The following is a 20,861-nucleotide window of genomic DNA, read 5'->3' on the forward strand; positions in this document are numbered from 1 at the left end:
ATGGCTTTCTTCTCACCACTCTTCCATAAAGCCCAGCTTTGTGGAGCGTCCGGGTTATAGTTGTCCCATGGACGGTTTCTCCCATCTCAGCTGTGGATCTCTCCAGCTCCTTCAGAGTTACCATTGGCCTCTTGGTTGCTTCTCTGACTAATGCCCTCCTTACCTGGTCACTGAGTTTTGGTGGACGGCCTTCTCTAGGCAGAGTCGCGGTTGTGCCATATTCTTTCCATTTTTTAATAATGGATTTAATGGTGCTCCGGGGGATGTTCAAAGTTTGGGATATTTTTTTATAACCCAACCCTGATTGATGCTTCTCCAGAACTTTATCCCAGACTTGTTTTGATAGCTCCTTGATCTTCATGATGCTGTTTGTTTAGATATGCTCTCTAACAAACTCTGGGGCCTTCCAGAAACAGGTGTATTTAATCTGAGATCATGTGACACTTTAATTGCACACAGGTGGACTCCATTCAACTAATTATGTGACTTCTGAAGGCAATTGGTTGCACCAGGGTGTCACAGCAAAGGGGGTGAATACTTATGCAATCAAGACTTTTCAGTTTTTTTATTTGTAAATAATTTTGAAAAATATGTAGATTTGTTTCCCCACTTCGACATTATGGATTATTTTGTGTAGATCAGTGACAAAAAATCCTAATTAAATCCGTTTTAATTCCAGGTTGTAACACTACAAAATGTGGAAAAGTCCAAGGGGGGTGAATACTTATGCAAGGCACTGTAACTATTATGTACAACAAACACTTTACTGATATCGTAACAATTACATTATTAACTTATTGGTGTTCTTAATCTAATCACTGTTGGTGAAATACAACACATTAATAATGACAAGCAAGAGATTCAAAATAAATCACAATACAAATCACTTCACACTATGGTTTCCACCCACACTTACTGTAACTTAGTTATACTAGGTGTACAGGCCAATAGTTCATGGTTCGTTGAGTGATTTGCAGCCTGTCAATGAAACAATTAATATGTGGCTTGCATAGCACGTCTTATTTAAAAACACTATTGTCAAGCCTCCACTGAATGTTTTATTGAACAGCATAGTTTTGAATGATTATCTGCATAACAGGGCACCCTTTCTGTGTACAGCTATAGAAACCCCCCAAAATTACATTTATTTCCCTGTATTGCTAGACACTTTTGTTAAAACTGATCATATTTTATTAGAAACTCCTTTACATTTACGTCACAACCACAACAAAGTTCAAAGAGGTCAGTAGCAACCCATTGGTTGTTAATATATTCTTGAGCCAGACACTGTGGTTCATCCTGTTTGGTTTTGAAGTCTCTTACTCCTACCTAACCCACAACCAAGTCAGAGTTCCATAAAAAGTCAAGCAAATGAAGGGCCTCAAAATGTCAACATGACTGTACCAAATGTTTGTAATGGAGTCAATTTCTTATAATTACAATTGCGTAAAACTTAATCATATATGTTCACTGGCTGAATGAACTGCAGTACTCCCTCCAGTCTGTAATTTTATTCCAGGCAAAAAGCAAAATGTGAACCCACTACGACTGTATATGTGACAAAATGGTATTATTACACCAATGGTTATTTAATTATTTCCCCTGGTAAGTACCTGGATTAAAGTTTTAGTAAACTCAGTTGATTTGATCAAAATATACCCATCTGAAATCCATCTCAGATGGGTATATTTCAACAAAGGATTTTGCTTCTTTTTATTCATGTGGCCACTCCACAATTAGCACCAATTACCTAAATGGGAAATGGCCACACCTGTGATTACCGGCAGGGACAGATTTAACACCATCCCTGCCAACCTTACATTCCCACACACACACTATATACATTAAGGACTTTCACCCTGCCACATTCCATTTAAAACATGTTATTGTATTATGATGTTTGCAATTATAACTCCCATATTTTTATAATTTTTCTTTTTCAACTTCACATGCGTCCATACTTTACCCTAAAGCTGGTAGAGTCAGCAAGTCACAATATCACATGATTTACACAAGTCTGCAACCAAAACAGCAGCCAGCTCATTTTAGCAGTAGAGAACATGTTTTTAACCTTAATATTAGATGCATCTTAATTTTAGACAGACAGGAACCACCATTCAAAATGTTTGTAAACATCATAAAAAGGTAATGGAGGGATACAGAAAATATTAAAATGGCATTTGTAGCTATTGCCCTTTAAATTGCAACACTGCAAACAGGCTAGCAGTCGACAGATCAGATCGCTCTGTAAGTAAATAATATTGAATTTTTAAAGTGAATGATTGCCAGTTGAGTTTGTAACATTGTTGTGGTGGTGTAACAAATCGACCAACTCCCACAGGGAGCAGCTGACTGGATTTAGAATAATTTGCAAACAATTGTCTGCAGCACCCAGCTCTCAACCTGTACTGCATTATATAAGCAGTGACACTAAGCTAGTGCGCCAGCACTCAGCGGAAGCTCACCGAAGAGCCTTATCGCCAAAGGGCCGGTAGTCTGCACTGTGGTAGTCCAAACAAGGACAGGACAGCATGGATCGGCTGCAAAATCTTCTAGCCAAGCTTCTAACTGAAAGCTTCAACTCCAGACCAGGTTTGCATACATTCTATCTTTTCTTTTTATTAATTATTGTTCTCGCTCCTCCTATACCTGTCTGTTTTCGCCTGCCTCTCGGCACCAACCTCTCCCATAGCCATTTCTACTTCCTTTCCTCTACTGCTCCCTACCATGACTAACTTTAATATCCCTGTAATCCTCTCCTCTCGTTCCTGTCCTCTGGCCTCTCCCTACCGCCACAAATCTAACTCCTCTAACCTCATCTCCCTGCTTCTCTCCCTTTCTTCTGCTCATCCCCCCATTCCCCCCGTCACCCTCTGGAATTGTTGCTCAGCTTCCAACAAAACTGACTTCATCTCTGCCTTCGCCTCTCACCTCTCTCTTGACTTCCTAGCTCTCACTGAAGAGTTAAAAGTTTTAACTCTTTCTTGCCAGACACTGCTGCACTGCATATGTCCTGGATGGAAGCACCGTGGAACAATGCCCATGAAGTCGACTGATCCCTGGTAGAATGGCCAGTGAGCTTCTCGGGCGGGGGCAGATTGGCCAGTTTGTATGCAGTCTGTACTGTGCCTGCTAACCATTTGGGCAGAAGCTGTTTAGACAGAGCCTGTCCCTGGGACTTAGCCCCGTAACAAACAAACAGCTGTTCCGACTGCCTCCAGCTTTTAGTCCTCTCCACATAATATGCTAACGCCTGCACTGGGCAAAGTGTATGGAGCTGGCACTCTTTGTCAGACTGGAATGGAGGGGAATGGAAAGCCTCCAGTTCCACAGACTGATTTATGTGGAAAGCTCAGATGGTCAGGCATGCTGCGTCCTTGGAAAGTAAGGACAAGTTTGCAGGCTGAACCAGTGCAGCAATGGGGGCCTCTACTGGTGGAAAGTGGGTAAGTTTGTCCGCATCAGAAACCCTGTACAGCGAGTCCATTGAACGGGAAACCGCCATGCCCGTGGCCGGGTGTTCCCAGGTGGACTGTAACTATCGGCTGTTCATCATTGTAGCAGGGCAGGGCCCTGCCTGTAAATGTTGTTGTGTGGTGATTTGGTGGTGGTTGGCAGGGATGGGGTTAATTTCCTGTCCCTGCCAAAATACATGTGAGAATGTGGCTGGAGCTAATTGAATCATTGATAATTAGGCTCCAGCCACATGGTATAAAAAAGGGGAAATTCCTTTGTTTGGAGGAGGTGTTTTGGGGTGAGTGAACAGTGTGTTACTGTGTTGCTACAGTTGTTTGTTGTGACAAAGTTCAGTGAAGGCTCTGCCCAGCCTGAACAGTTTTGTTTAACCTTTTGTTTTGGCCCTTGTGCCAGTTATTTTGTAAGTGTTTATTGTGTGCGAGATCTGTTTTTGTTTGACCTTTTATTTTTGCTCGGTGAGCAGTGTTTTGTTCAACTTTTTGATTTCTTTTTGTTATTAAACTGCGCAGCAGCGCTTTAACTGCAGTTTCCTTGTCTCTGAGTCTCTTTGCCTGCCGAATACCATCTGGGCCCATGACGCTACCCTGTCACAATCATAAATAGAGTGCCTTTCAGTTTGTGCTGCAGGCCAGGGCACTTGTAACACTGCAGTCGCCCACTGCATTAAAGGCATAAGTTTGGCTGAAAGCGAGAGCTGTGCCACTGGCATGTCAGACTCTGCATTATCTGATGGGAGGACCAGCTGATCATTCACCTCCTCTGAGGCAGCGACAGAGAGCATGTCATCTAACTCATCAGTCACTGTCTGCAAGGGTGCAAATGGAGCAATCAGTAACACTACTGGCACTGACGGTGGAGCTGAGCACTCTTTCAACAGCTCTGCAAAGATTGCTTGCTGGCTTGAAACTGCTTTCCAGATCTTGTCAATCTGCCTCCTGCCTGCCGAACGTGATCGGTGGGCTTTCTTCCTCCTCCACTTTGGAGGGGGGGAAGGTGAGGGGGAACTGCAGGAAGATGGTGAGGAATGAGAGGTAGAGCTAGATATGGGGCTTTTCCTAGCTCGACTCCTACCCACTCTCTGGACAGGACCATGAGAAGAGTGGCCAGCTTCACTGGTGGAGCATGGCGATGCCGAGCGCTGCACAGGCATGAGGGATCATTCCCTAGAGAGACGTGCTACTCGGTTCTCGAGAGTACGTTTCTTGAATGATGCACAGATATCACAAGAAGTGATGTCTGTCAAAGCCTTCTGCGCATGTTCAGATCCGAGGCACACAATGCACTCCATGTGATCGTCCTTTGCAGGCAGCTTGGCCTTGCAAGTGGTACATGCATGGAACCCAGATATGTTAACAATACTGTGCAATAAGTGTGCAATACACTATAAAGTGCACTTTTTTACTGTATATTAGTACCTGCACACTGTACTTGGTGCTCGGTACTGACACATAGTGTCGACACTAGCACTAGGCACTCGGTACCAAGACTCGTTGCCGATATGGTGCGCTCAGCATTGACACTCGGTACACACTCAGTGCCGATACGGTGCGCTCGGCGTTGACACTCGGCGCTGACACAGTACTCTCAGCGCTGACACTCAGCATCAACTCGATGCACTCGGTACCGAAACAGTAACCTCAAACTCACAAGCGAGATGGGGGGTGATAAATCGCAGTTACTGCAAGTGGCACGTTAGCAGGAATGCCCACCTGCGAACACAAAACCAGCAGCAGTCTGCACCAAAACAGTAACCTCGGTCCCTAAGGATAGGGGGCGACGAGTTGCAGTTACTGTATGTGGTGAATCAACAGGGATGCCAGCCACTGGCTAATTCTAAATTCGCACACGAAAATAGAAAAAGCCTAGCACTGCTAGTAGGAACACCTCTCTTAAGAAAAACACAGAAAAGCAATAAAAATGCACCGGTGGAACAAAAAAACCACAAGGTCCACAAAATATTCTTAGATTTATCTAATGTATATAAAAAACAACAATTATTATATACTCAGAAGTAGTGGGTTAGAAGGAGCGGATAACCGAGCTGCAGGCTTCCCACGTTACACAAGGCCGGGGTAGGACTAACCTAGCACAGACTAAAAACAACAGAATATAGCTCAAAATAATTTTATACTTCAGCGATTCTGTAATAATAATAATATATAGCACTAAAACAAGTTAAAAGCACTAAAAATAGGGCAGCAGTGTGGAGTAGTGGTGAGGGTTCTGGACTCTTGACCGGAGGGTCGTGGGTTTAATCCCAGGTGGGGGATACTGCTGCTGTACCCTTGAGCAAGGCATTTTACCTAGATTGCTCCAGTAAAAACCCAACTGTATAAATGGGTAATTGTATGTAAAAATAATGTGTAAAAAATAATGTAATTGTATGTAAAAATAATGTGATACTTGTAACAATTGTAAGTCGCCCTGGATAAGGGCGTCTGCTAAGAAACAAATAATAATAATAGGTATATAGAGAAGAAAGATACACTTATCAGGAGTAATCAGCACTGCTAAAAAAAGAAAATGGTATTGCTGGAAGGGTGCGCTGCTATTTTGTGGTTGCGGGGTGGAGACGCAGCAGCACCACCCTGCTCTAGCAAGAGTCTTTGGTATAGAGTTTTCAGTTCAGGTGTCTTAAAGGGAAACACCCATTTTGTAAAGCTTAATATTCCCTACTTAAAAGGTTACCCTCTGTGAGGGTGACCCAAGCAGTTGTGGTTTGCAGAACAGAATAAAGTAACTCCAAAATAAATGTAATAAAATAAAATATTTATTTTAGAAAAATTACACCGCTAACAAACAAACTTATTGTATAGTAACACAAGGGGGTTTACAATAGAGGTCTGCTGCTACCCCTTCCCTTGCAAAACAACAATGAAAATTCCCTCTCCCAAGATCAGGTAGTCCTATATATATACCTGGGTGGATCAAGCTCCTCCCATAGCTACACCACTCACCAACAATTTTCTTTTTTTTCTTCTGGTTATGAAATCTAGGGTGATTACCCAGCGCTGCAAAATGCTCTACAAAAAATGCAGATGTGGTATTTGTGAGTGGTATACTGTGGGGTATAGGCTGATAATATCAACCCCTATGTCAAGTAGACAATCATTTTGGCCCAGAGCCTAGGGACGTATTTAAGAGTTAAAAGTTTTGTACTAAGGGCTCATTATCTGAGGTTTTATTCCTGTTTTAAGCCTCCCACTGGAGAAATGTGTTAGTCAAAATGACAAAATTTCAACCCCTGTTGGATATGTTGTGTTTCATAGCACTGTTATCACAAGTTCTATTTTCCAGTAGCGGCAGAAGTCCAGACAGCTGAAAATCATGGTGATTGCAAACAAGTGCTGAGCAAACAAGATATTTACATTGCACATGATATCCCATACACAACATACTTGTCGTAGTGCGATCCACCAAGCCAACAACATTTTTTCTAGAAACCAGTTATTTTATAGGGTAGTGTTTATGGTGTCTCCATCACTCATGGTTTCAATTTGGTATCCCACCCTGTGACAGAGATCGAATGATTCTTGGCGTTAGATCTCCCTCCCGACCAGAAAGGGCACTGTGTAAAGGGAACAGAGTACCCTGGACTGGATGCATTGATGGTTTTTTCCCAGGGTTAGGCGGAAGTCGGCCATCTAGAAAGGGGACTGAGCTAAGGTACACAAAACCAATGACCTGGACAGGAAACGGCGTGGCATCCGTGGATTGGAGGAGCGGATGCGCTTGTTGACCAAGGGTCATGGGTCACGGTATAAAAAGGGGACGTAGTAATGTGATCTGTTCACAGTCTCCAAAAAGAGACTGTGGGAAAATAAATCGTGGGTGTTTTGTTTGTTTGTCTTGTCTAAAAATATTGTTTGTTATTGTTTAGACAGCTAACACGATTCAGAGCTATTAAGGAAGGACAGCACTAAACCCGGATCCAACATCACTGCACATTGTTTTCACAAGAACTGTATTCACCACAAGCACTAGAGCACGCACTGTGGACTGGTGTTTGTGTTTGTGTATGTGTTACTTGTAGGTAAAATATAACGGGACTATTATTATTTTGGGTTCCACCCGCAGATTACAAATAAAATAAAATTTAAAAAAGGTGACATTTCTAAATCCAACATGCCTGAAATACAACTGTAGACTATTATGCCTTCCGGTAGATATCGTTCTGTAGAGACCAATCACATTACCTTAACACTGACCTATTGCCTGAGCGCTCGCTCTGCATCCCGCCTCCAGATAGACAATCTGTCAGCTATGATTTGGGAAATTGTGTTTTGATTGACAGTCCGCCAATACTACCTTGCTATGTTTTTTTTTTTTTTTGACCGAACCTATATATTTTTTATGTCTAGTCATCAAAAAAAAAAGTTTTCAAGCGAGGATGTTAAAGATGATATTTAATGTATAAAATGTAATACATTGTTAGCGTTTTCGATGCTCGCACTCACGAACAAAAACTCATAATTTATATTAGTATAAAAGTATAATTAATATAAAAAAAATTAAGTTTTAACCAGTTATCTTTGGCATGCTAGGCAAACGTGCTAAACAGTACACTATAGGCTTGTGTTTCATTCACGCCTCACCCTAACAGTGACATAATCACCACACACACAGAACTGACAGGGAGGAAGGTAAAAAGGAGCTGGTGTAGTGAGAGATTTCGTTTTTTTTCGCGAGAATGAAAGAACCTCACAAAAAAAAAAATTGAAAAAAAAACTAGGTCCCAAATCCCTTATCCCTTTTTGTCAGGTCCAATTTCTCTTCTGCACTCGCCAAAAAAAAAGATGGCGAAAAAAGAATTGGCCTCGCGAAATAAAGTATTTAAAATCTATATTTCAAAATAGGAATTTCCTCTGACGACAAAATGGGGTCTAACAAAATAATATATTTTTTCGTGATGGCCACATTCTTTTTTCGTTCATTTCCACTATCCAAAAAAGTGGAAATCCTATTGAAAACAATGGTGGATGAAAATGTGAATAACTTTTTGGATTCATATTTTTACACGAAACAAACTCAGGTATACTCACTCACCCTAGCATGTTCTACCACAAAAAACGTTTAAAATTCCATACTATCTGTATCTCAAAAACCGCACAAGCGACTGGAAAGCTACTTTCCACATCAAGAGATCTACCCAAGGGACAGTGCATTCAATTTTTCTGGGAAACGACCCAAAAGTTATTAAAGGGCAAACATTTGAGTCCACATTGAATCCATGGTCAAACCCTAATCACGCCCCAATAATATTTATGTTCAGCGTGCACAGTAAATCTAAGATGGACCTCGGGGTTAATAGTTAATAGAGGGAGAAACTCACCTCTATGCCTGTGTTGTAAGGGTCTACTGAGAAGCCGCCATTAACACTCTAGTTCCAAATCACAGTTTTGAGGATCCACGAAATTTAGTCTGTAGAACCTAGTGTAAATATGGGGAGTAGACCAGTAAAGGAGGTGGATGGAAAGCCTCCAATTCCACAGTCTGGTTGAAATGAAATGCTGAGATAGTCTTTGGCAAAAGAGCAGGATTGGTACAGAGCATAACCGTTGTCTTGGCTTCTGCAAAAATGATGAAGGCTTTTGCGATTGAAAATGATTGCATCACACTCACCCGCTTTGCGGAGGGGATTGCTAGCAAGAAAGCAGCTTTCTAGATGGCGATAAAAATTTAATCTCAGCTGAATGCAAAAATTGCCCTGCCAGGAAGTGAGCTCCTGGGGAGACCAAGTCAATCTTGACATGGCAAGCTGAAAAGGCTACAGATAGACCTTTAACGTAGAGGTGGATGTCCCCTCGTCAAACAGGTCCTGCAAAAATTGCAGTATAACTACAATGGGACAGGTTGTGGAGTCAAAATCCTTAGGCAGGCACCATGGCTGAAAGACGCCCCACTTGTACCCGTACTGGGAACACGTGGACGCTGCTCTGGCATTTTGCAGTGTGTCAATAAACCTATTGAACAGACCCAGATGGCTCAAATGCAGCCATTCAGGGGCCAGACCCAGATCTGCAGGCTCAAAAGGATCGGGATGCCATAAGGTCCCCCGCGCCTGACTAAGCAGGTTGTGGCACTTGGGCAGTCTCCACAGCTGGCTGCTCAGGATCTGTATCAGGGCTGAAAACCAGGGCATCCTGGGCCAATGAGGGGCTACTAAGAGCACCATGGCCCGGTCCTGCCTGATTTTCTCCAGACACAGCGGGATCATGGCAAGGCCAGGTAAACTGCCTGCAATTCCAAAACACTAATGTGGCGACCATGCCAAGCTGGGTTCCACATACCTTGCAAACCCCTGCCATTCCACAGCGCCCCAACCCAGGCTGGATGCGTCCGTGGTAATGACCTCCTTTCTGGTGACACTGCCCAGCGCTACGCCGAGGCATAGATGGGCAGGCTGTTTCCACCAACAGAGTGCCTTTATAGGCAGTCGCAGTTCAACGTGGGCTGAAGAACCTGCTTTTGAACCAGGCCTGCAGATGGCGCATGCAAAGGAGACCCAAAGGTAGGGTCTGAGAAGCTGCTGCCATCAAGCCCAGATGTTTCTTGAACTTCACTACCGTGAGCGCTCTGTTGAGTTGAAATAGCTCTAAACAGGCGGCTATTCTCTGCACTCTGCCGTCCGACAGAGTGGACAGCATGAATCTGTCTCAGAAGGCATGATCTGTCTCTTCACAAGATTCACCATAAGGCCCAACCGTTGAAGGTGCCCGGTGACAAGTTCCGTGTGGGCCTGTGCTGGAGACTGGGCACAAATGAGCTGGTCGTCCAAATAATTGAGAACCGATGCCTTTGAGTCTCAATGGGGCCTCCATGCAGCTTCCATGCACTCTGAAAAGGCACAGGGAGCTAAAGAGAGGCCAAGTGGCAAGACCCAGAACTCGTATGCTGTTCCCTGAAAGGTGAACTACAGGAACCAGTCTTGATTGACTGCAAGAGCTGTTGCATTGTCAACATTTTGAACCTCCTTCGGCTCAGATACAGGTTGACCTGTGTGAGGCCATGTGGCGGAGTGTCCCGCCCCTATTTATTATTATTTGTATTTTTGTTTGCGGCGCGGGTAAAAGCGCCGCGTCTTTTGTTATTATATTTAAAAACCCCGTGAGGATGCATGGCTGATCAGCTACTGATTATTTAACTAGCTGACAGTCATGCATCCTTACCAAACACGTGCAGACTCTGGCCGGGGGATAATAAGATAATTACCAACTAGTTAAATCCCTCGGCCAGAGTATATAAACCAGCAGCACTATGCACTCGGGGTTGGGAGTGTAGAGGAGAGCGGAGAGAGCGGAGAGAGCGGAGTGAATAAAAAGTAATTAACAATTGCTAAAACGTGCTGGATTAGCCAGCACGACACTTACTTGTTTGTTTGTTTATTCGTTTGGCCCTCGCGCCTTTTGTTTTGTTGTTTTGTTTAAATCTTTTGTTTTGTTTATTAAATACGCTGAGTGCACTAGCACTCAGCTTCAACCGCCCATTCATTGTTTTGGTTTCTACTTCCTGGTCTGTGACGTCACCACTGCGAGCCAGACTGCCACATATGGTGGCAGCGGTGGGATAAACAACGCCTCCAACAGCCGGACCAGGATTGAAAAGTGCGTTTTTTTTTTGTTTGTTCGTTTTTTTTTTCCAAATTAAAAATGGGGAAAAGTAGCCGGAGGAGAAAGCAGCAGCAGCAGCAACAACAGCAGCAGGAGGCGCAGCAACATCAGCCTTACCTTGCCACACTGGATATCTGCCTCACCTGCCTGAAGGGTGAGGAGTGGTGCTTCGCGGTTGGTGAGGTTGGGCACGTGGCACCAGACCAACCCCCTCCATGGCAGGAGAAAGAGGAGCCAGAGCGTCCAGTGAGGGAGGACCTGCATCCTCCAAAGAGGACGAATGCACTCTCCTCTGAGGGAGTCTGGGACTGGCTGGTGGAGCCGGGGAGGGATTATGAGGAAGCCCTCCCTGCAGTGATCAACCTCCTGTGGGCAAGAGATGGGGAGCGCTGGGAGGCCTGGGAACAGCAACACCACCCAGCTTCCCTCCCAGACATCGCAGCCATGGTGTTCAACTACCTGGCTGCGGATATGGGAGAGACCCTGCTGCTGCCGTCTCCAGCATCAGAGGGAGAGGAGCCATCGCTGCCATCTCCAGCATCAGAGGGAGAGGAGCCATCGCTACCGTCTCCAGCATCAGAGGGAGAGGAGCCATCGCTACTGTCTCCACCAGCAGAGGGAGAATGCCTGCTGGTTTCGCCTCCACAGCCTGGGGAGGAGCCCGAACGTCCTACGCCCGAGTGGGAGGAGCCCGAACGTCCTACGCCCGAGTGGGAGGAGCCCGAACGTCCTACGCCCGAGTGGGAGGAGCCCGAACGTCCTACGCCCGAGTGGGAGGAGCCCGAACGTCCTACGCCCAAGAGGGGGGAGTCGGTGCGTCCACAGCCCAAGAGGGAGGAGTCGGTGCGTCCACAGCCCAAGAGGGAGGAGTCGGTGCGTCCACAGCCCAAAGAGGGGGGAGTCGGTGCGTCCATAGCCCAAGAGGTGGAAGTCTGCGCTTCCACAGCCGTAGGACCCAAGCTGCAGTCCCAAGAGCCGGAAGGGGAGGAGTTACAGGCTCAACCCCCTGAATTTTTCTGGGGGGGAGAAGGGCAGGATGCTGGTGTTCCCCAGCAGCCTCTATTTATGCTGCTGAAGGGAGCACGGCACACACCAGCCCAGCCGCCACAGCAGAGGGAGCCAGCACCGCCACAGCCTCCCTCTGAGTGGCCAGCATCCGCCCCATCGCCTCTGCCTCCACCACCACCAGGAGCAGAGCAGCAGGAGCTGCCTCTGTCTCCACCACCACCAGGAGCAGGGCAGCAGGAGCTGCTTCTGTCTCCACCATCACCAGGAGCAGAGCAGCAAGAGCTGCCTCTGCCTCCGCCACCTCCACCAGCAGAGGGTGAATGCCTGCTGGTTCCACATCCACCGTCGTGGGAGGACTGCTTGCCCCTCCCACCTCCACCAGCAGAGGGTGAATGCCTGCTGGTTCCGCCTCCACCGTCGTGGGAGGACTGCTTGCCCCTCCCACCTCCACCAGCAGAGGATGAATGCCTGCTGGTTCTGCCTCAACCGTCGTGGGAGGACTGCTTGCCCCTCCCACCTCCACCAGCAGAGGATGAATACCTGCTGGTTCCGCCTCAGCCGCCGTGGGAGGACTGCTTGCCACTCCCAGCTCCACCAGCAGAGGGTGAATACCTGCTGGTTCCGTCTCAGCCGCTGTGGGAGGACTGCTTTCCCCTCCCACCTCCACCAGCAGAGGGTGAATACCTGCTGGTTCCACATCCACCGTCATGGGAAGGACTGCTCCTGCCCTGCCTCGCACCACCCAGGGATGCCTGCCTCGCATCGCCTGGGGCTGCCTGTTCCACATCGCCTGGGGTCGCCAGGGATCCTGCTTCGCCTGGGGTCGCCAGGGATCCTGCTTCGCCTGGGGTCGCCAGGGATCCTGCTTCGCCTGGGGTCGCCAGGGATCCTGCTTCGCCTGGGGTCGCCAGGGATCCTGCTTTGCCTGGGGTCGCCAGGGATCCTGCTTCGCCTGGGGTCACTACACTGTGGTCGGAGCCCCACGGAGGGGAGCTGCCGGCCATGAAGAAAGGGGGGGAGGTCAGGAGACCAGCTCCCCCAGCCGCACTTTCGCGGCCGGAGATCATGTGGTCAGAGCCCCACGAAGGGGAGCTGCCAGCCATGGAAAAGGGGGGGGAGGTCAGGAGACCAGCTTCCCCAGCCGCACTTTCGCGGCAGGAAATACTGTGGCTGGAGCCCCGTGAAGGGCAGCTGTCAGCCATGAAGAAGGGGGGGGAGGTCAGGAGACCAGCTTCCCCCGCAGCAATTTCGCTGCAGGAGAAAGGGTGGCCAGAGCCCCACGGAGGGGAGCTGTCGGCCATGAAGAAGGGGGGGCAGGTCTGGAGACCACCCCCAAAAATTTTTTGGCCAGAGGAGCTGGCCGGTGCGCGGGCCATTGGAACACTACGGCTGTTTGGGTGGGAGGAGGACATCCCACCGTGGCCGCCACCTTTGGCCCGTTGCTGCCCCTGTTCCTGCGCCGGGACTGCTGACCGGGACTTTGGGGACTAAGGGGGGAGGTGGCCGAAAAGGCCATGTGTGCTGCGCACAAGGGGGGGCATGTGTGGCGGAGTGTCCCGCCCCTATTTATTATTATTTGTATTTTTGTTTGCGGCGCGGGTAAAAGCGCCGCGTCTTTTGTTATTATATTTAAAAACCCCGTGAGGATGCATGGCTGATCAGCTACTGATTATTTAACTAGCTGACAGTCATGCATCCTTACCAAACACGTGCAGACTCTGGCCGGGGGATAATAAGATAATTACCAACTAGTTAAATCCCTCGGCCAGAGTATATAAACCAGCAGCACTATGCACTCGGGGTTGGGAGTGTAGAGGAGAGCGGAGAGAGCGGAGAGAGCGGAGTGAATAAAAAGTAATTAACAATTGCTAAAACGTGCTGGATTAGCCAGCACGACACTTACTTGTTTGTTTGTTTATTCGTTTGGCCCTCGCGCCTTTTGTTTTGTTGTTTTGTTTAAATCTTTTGTTTTGTTTATTAAATACGCTGAGTGCACTAGCACTCAGCTTCAACCGCCCATTCATTGTTTTGGTTTCTACTTCCTGGTCTGTGACGTCACCACTGCGAGCCAGACTGCCACAGGCCACCATCCCGCTTGGGCACTAGGAAGTACCTGGAGTAGAACCCTTCCTCCAACTGGAGGGGGTCTATCATGCGAATGCCCGTTTTTACAGCAGAGCTGCTACCTCCTGAGACACCACTGTGGCATCATGTGGGTCTGTAACTGAAGTTAACGTCATGCCCCGAAAGGGAGGGGGACCCTGCTTGAACTGCAGTGAGTAGCTGGTCTAAACGGTAGTAAGCACCCAGATATCCGTGGTGCACTGACGCCAATACTCCAAATGGCTCATCTGAAAAGGGGCCCTGGGCCTGTGGCAGCAAACCCCTAGGGCTGCTGCATGGCTTTTGCCTCTGCACCATGCAGCAGAACCTGTTGTAGCCTTCGCAGCAAGCTGCCGCGGGCCGGTTCTGAACACCACCTCTGGCAGCAGGCACAGCCAGCTGTACCGGTCTTGGAGGCTGCTGGAGCACCAGTTTGCCACTGGTTTGCACACTGGGGGTGGTCGCTTGGAAAGCAAGCGCACCAACTCCTTTGTGGATTCCCATGCTGCAGCATCTCGTCCACCATGGGACCAAAGGTATGCCCTGGTTCAACCCTTTGCGGTCCTATGTCGGACCTGGTCCGACATCGCAATTTTCCCTTTCCGGTCCAATGTCGGACCCTGTCCGACATCATCAGAAAGACACAAAAAACAGGTCTCTAGTCATTTTTTGTCCGGAAAAAGCTGAGAAAACCATTCAATGGCCAGAGAGAAGCCGAAAAAAAAGTGCGTATCTCATGAATACTGATAGACCTGGCACCACATAGATAACACGGACATAAACAAACAAGATAGCTGCTTCTGCATCCAGCACTCAAAGAACATCACAGACATTTGCAAAGCTTTTTTTAGATGTTATAGTAATAAAATAATGACTTGGATCGCATTATTGAGGAGTTTGGTGATAAAATGAGTGATCAAGAGATGATTTATCGGTATGTACTATTATTAAGAGGCATTTGAAAAATATAGCGAACAAGGGGTGAGGCAGGGCTGGAGATGCAGTACTGAGTGTCCTGTTGATATGCAGTGCCTTTTAAATGTGTTTCACTGGAGGCTGTGTGGTCCAGTGGTTAAAGAAAAGGGCTTGTAACCAGGAGCCCCCGGTTCAAATCCCACCTCAGCCACTGACTCATTGTGTGACCCTGAGCAAGTCACTTAACCTCCTTGTGCTCCGTCTTTCGGGTGAGATGTAGTTGTAAGTGACTCTGCAGCTGATGCACAGTTCACATCCAGTTAACATCCTTGGACAGAAGCACTAAATTAGGCACCTGTACCAACACGGCAATTGAAACCTCCACCAGAGGAAATTGGGCCAGGCCCAGCTTCTCTGCATCATGCACCTATATAGGATGTCCATAGACCAGGAAACAGCAATAGCTGTGGCCAGGTGACCCCAGGACGACTGGATCTCAAAAAGAAAATGTGGATGCACTGGGGGGACACAGGAGAGGTGATAGGCTTGTCATCAGAGATGGACTGCAGTGGCCCTCTTGATCAGTGGTAGAAGCTCTGTCGGCAGGGAGAGCTTAACTGCAGGGGATGTGCTGTCTGACTCCATGTCCTCAGATGGGAACACCAGCTCCTGTTCACCATCTCCTCAGAGGCGGCGACGGAGAGGGAGAGCAGGGCTTCCTGTGTGAGCTACTTTTGCTACATCCGCTCGCCCTTGGCACAGAGCCATGTGTTGAGGATGCAGCCACCTCTCTGCCAGAGGATGATGGGGAAGAGCGCTGTGCAGGAGTAAAGGATGCAGAGCGCTCTGTAGAGCTGCGGTTTCTCAAGCGTGTGCTTGGAGAAATGTGCACAAAACTTGCAGAAACTGTGGTTCACCAGTGCCTCCTTGGCGTGCTTTGGCCCCAGGCTTGTCCTCTACAGGCAGACTGGCCTTGCTTGTCTTGCAGGGATAAAACCCAGGTATTATGCAAGTAGCAATGCAGTGTACAGTAACACTGTAGAGGTGCTGCCTCAGTCTGCTTATAGACAGCAACGGGCCTGTTCAAGACCCGCACAAGACCGATTTGGTACTGGACCGGGGGTGGTGTAAGCACCAGTCGGTAGCGGGTTAGAAAAGGGACAGAACTGAGAGAACTCTGTTTGTTAGAATGAACTAACAGCCCTCGTAATGGCGATGCAAAAGCTGTCACCAAAACGGCTTCACGCGGGGCACAAGGCCGCAGCGGGATGTAGCAACAGGCTGTAGTGCACAAATACGTGTAATTAGTAAAACTAATACAGTGATTATTTTTAATATCACATATAATTTGGGTAAAAACATAATAAATGCAAACATCTGTAGCAGAAAAAGTAACAAGTACTTATCTGAATAGGCTCTTCTGTCAGGTCAGCTCTTGAAAAGAAAAAAAAAATGACGCTGAGATCTGTTTGTGCAGTCCTTTATACCCTCTGGGGCGGGGATGACTGCGTTACAGGCTCGGCTGAGCAGCTTTGGTGTTGAATATTCAGGTTTCAGGTCTTTAGGAGGTACTCATTTGGTAATGGTTACATTTCATACTTGAAAGGGCACCATCTCTGTCCTGCATAAAACATGGAAATGCAAAATGGCAAGCAGGTATCTAAATTTAAAATATCAGTAGTACTTACATTATTTATATAAAGCTCTGAATGTTTCGTTTTTGTTGTCTTAACGTTAGCCCACGATCTGTTGCAGCATGTCAATAAGCATATCTGTAAACCAGACCAGTGAAAATACATTTTATATTTTTGAATCTTACCTTTAAATAATAAATAAATGTATACAATACATATTTTAACCACCTTTAAATATCTAGGATTTTAATATCACTGAATACATGTAGGGATTACTTTGATATTTAGTACACACAACAAAGCAAGGTTTTTTGGGTTTTTTTTTTTTGGTAGGCCCAGGTATTTACACATTTACACATGTAGACAATGAAGTAAAAACATAACACACCATCCACTGGAACAACTGCTTTCCGGACAGAGCACAAGGATTCCCATCACTCAATGCTGAAACTCTAACCACTTTCGAGAGGTCAGTATTTGGGATGAGCCCTTATCAACTGCAGATCTGTATAACAAAGCAGGAGCCCAGCACTGCTGTGGCCTCTCTTCCCATCACCCCTAGCTGAGCCCAGCACAGAGTTTCCTCTCAGCTCCCAGCTGTTCCTGCTACATTTGGCTTTAATCAGGTGCAGGGCAGGAACTCAACATCCTGTTGCTTTGCTCTGATTAGGAGTCAAATTCGACAAATTGGTAGATTTCTTGTCCCAGTGTTCGCCATTTAATGAATTGTTTGGTTCAAAGTATTTGTTTTTTAAAAAAAGGACTAACAGGGGAACAAGACCTACAGCTCAACATGCTCCTCTTTCACCAACACTAGACCATTCACAAACCTGTCTTAGTTACCAAACCTTTTATTTATCTGGTATTTGCAAGCCAAAAAATACACTTAATTACTGTTTTTACATCAAAATGTGATACTCACTTTATGATGTTTTTATATAGCAAACATGGTATTGTATTTCAATTAATGACAGTTGCCTCTACTGTATATTCACATTGTTTTCAAGTGAAACGATAAGCAAAAACTTAAATGTGAAATAATTAAATAGCATCCCATTAAAATATACACAGTCAGGAAGTAGAAACCAGATATATTTGCAAACTGTACAGCTGGGTAGGAACATTGTTTAGTTATCGCTGCTTCCTCAGTTGAATCTTTATTACAAGTTTGTTCAAAGCTTACAGACTGGGGGACTGGTGTGACATCTTAACTGCCAATTTTATTAAGCCCGTTTACACTCAGCTTTCCACTACAGTACTGTGCAACACTTACATTGCAGTACACTGCAGTAACATTGGTGTTGTAAATGCAGAAGATAAATCTATTCAAAGAGGATGATGCTATTCAACACACTTTATTTTATTCTTTCTAATTTAAACATAAAGGACCAAGACAATCCTTTGATAGTGTCCTTCTGTGACAAATCTCCCCAAAAAGTTGGATTTAAACCCCTACCATTTACAATTTAAACCAAACTGTTATTAGGGTTGTTTCAAGCCAAAAAATAAAAATAAAAAGCATGAATTTGCTGCTTTTTCTTTGGTAAAAAAATCTAACCTATGGAATTGAATGCTACATTTCACGTTTGAGCATAATCGCTGCGAAAAAAAATGTGAAATTCGCTGGGGAAAAAAAAAAGAAATACGTTCGATTTTTTGACAAAAAACACAGAGATCACCACCCTGTCTTGCTAAATTTGGATATAATCTGAAGGTAATATGGATCGGGTGCAAGCTGCTGCATGGTTATTGCTCCGAAGAAGAGAAAGAAAGAGAAGAATGTGGATTCACCCAATAAAAACGAGCAACGGGAAACCGTAGGGGAGTACCAGCATCATGTGCAAGAGCTGAAATATACTGTATATATTTATATAATCTCAAATTGTGTTACTGGTAACAAATAATCTCAACAAAGTTATTGACAAAAAAAAAAAAAAAATTAGAAGTACAGACAGGACTACCAAACACAACCATTTCAATGCATCCTGATTATTATTATTATTATTATTATTATTATTATTATTATTATTATTATTATTATTAATAATAAACAATACAGCAAACGCAGGAAGATGGTACTGTCAATGCAGATGTAACATCAGACAGCGTTTTTACATTATTGGGGAAAAAATACACATATATTAACATATATGATTGACATAAAACCATTTTAGACAGTTTGATTTGCTGTAAATACAATACCACTTACCTGCGTATGCTACTGGATATAATTAGATATGTGATTTTGTTTTGGAGTTCAGTCTATATTTAATAACGGGCCGCGGTATCTCATGGCATGCACTAAACAAAGCTACACCCGGACATTTAACGAAAACCTGTAATCAAAACAGTGTGTTTATTTTAACATACCATTAGTGCTGCTTACTTTCTGATTTCCTCATATTTTCCCATAATTTCTGTTTGTATTCTTTATCGAGATATTTCTTGTGTTGCTTATCATAACGAACAAGATATTCTGCTCTGCTATAAATCAGATGTTCCCCCATCTTGCCTATGATATTTGACGTGCAAGTCTGAATACAAAAATAGCAGCGAAATATTGGCGTAAAAAACGCAGCGAATTAACCCTAAAGTGTGAATAGCCCTATAGTGTGAATAGCCCTTTAGACTGATCAGGTTAGGTTTTGGTTTTTTCACAACAAACCAAAAATATTACCTTCCTGAAATGTTGCACATAAGAAGCAGAGATCGTGCCCGTTCCATGTATTTTTTTTTATATAGATTTTTATTTTTGGGGGTTTTACCCCAAGGTCAAAGGTCAAAAACTTTGTTAAGGTGTAACTTCCTTTGGTTGTCTTCCAAACATGTTTTCCATGTTTTCCAATACTGAGTTTGGTATAAATCGGAGATGGTAGGTACCTGTTGGGTGATTTATCACGGAATGGCCCAATGATGAAGTGATGTATTGAGGAAGCACATACATACGTATGTTATAGGCAAATGATTATCAGTAATATTAGGATTAACATTAGGTATGTTGTCTCCACTTTTTAGTTTAACATCCTCTTATGTTTTTCATATGTCATATGATTTTTAATTAAAAATTAATAGGTCTCAAAAGTGCCTTTGACTTTGCTTTGGGATTGCTTCACTGCCCTAATGCCTTTAGACATTTTACATGTACCATGTACAGCATGGTACATGTTAATGCTGAAGAGAACTAAGATATGTTTTCCCTTGCTGCAGTATTTCCAATGCACAGACCAACAGCAGCCCAGGAAGAAAAAACAGGAAATAGACAGGAGTGCGAACCCAGCTTCCTGTTCTGTACCTGAGCTTTGCTGTTCCCACAAGCTTCTCAACAGCTTTTGAATTCCCAACAGCAAAATACAGTGAGATGTTTTTGTTTGTTTGGTGGCTTGGTTGCTATATACTCATTCCCAGGTCTCCAGAAAAGATTTGGGGTCATTGAGTAATTTACTCTCAAATTTAGGCACTATGTGAGCAAAATGCAACATTACCTTAAAATCATGAGTACTTTTAATACATACTGTACATATTTTAATGTTAACTTATGGGGTATGGATTAACTACAGCCTTATATTTTAACTGTAATGTTACTTTGAACAACAACTTAAATTTACAATTGTTCCACATGTAGACACTGGGCTTTCCTTATTTTCCACCCAGAAAAATGTATTTTACGCAGCCATGTACCTGCCTTAATAATAACAGTCTGTACTCCCGATGTACGGTAGTTAGTACTGCGTTCACCAAGTCTCCTCCCTCTAATACTAGGCTGTTACAGTTTTTCTAGTTGTTTTCTATAAATCTTTCCACAGCTGTTGCTAACTTGAAGTGACTACCAGCAGAGGGTCCAGAGGGCTACCACCTGGTCTGTATTAGGGGCAAGCCTCCAGCTGGGCACCCCCACACCTACACACACACACACCCCCACCTCCACACCTCCCTGCCTCTGTTTCACTCACTAAGTGAGGGCATGAATGGTCTCAAAGGTCTTATCAACTCTTGTTTTTGCACATCACTGGGGGGTGGGGGGGGGGACCAGGCTGCAGTTTGTTCTTTCAGGGGACCCTCTGGGAGACACTTTCCCAACTCTAAATATCTTTTGCAGTGTAAATGTGGCCAATTT

The 20,861-nt window shown here is 45.3% G+C and overlaps 1 protein-coding gene across 1 annotated transcript in view; it reads right to left on the minus strand.

Annotated features, from left to right (window-relative positions):
- Positions 1 to 4,400: 4,400 nt before the first annotated feature.
- The window catches only part of LOC131731529 (uncharacterized), a 71,560-nt gene continuing 55,099 nt past the window's right edge, over positions 4,401 to 20,861 (minus strand). Inside the window, exons 2-3 of the mRNA XM_059020791.1 lie at positions 4,959 to 5,113; positions 4,401 to 4,481 (exon numbers count right to left, since the gene is read on the minus strand). Of these exons, the coding sequence (XP_058876774.1) occupies positions 4,401 to 4,481; positions 4,959 to 5,113 (236 nt within the window). The remainder of the gene's footprint in view (positions 4,482 to 4,958; positions 5,114 to 20,861) is intronic.

Source organism: Acipenser ruthenus, chromosome 3 (genome assembly GCF_902713425.1).
Source record: "Acipenser ruthenus chromosome 3, fAciRut3.2 maternal haplotype, whole genome shotgun sequence".
NCBI lineage: Eukaryota > Metazoa > Chordata > Actinopteri > Acipenseriformes > Acipenseridae > Acipenser > Acipenser ruthenus.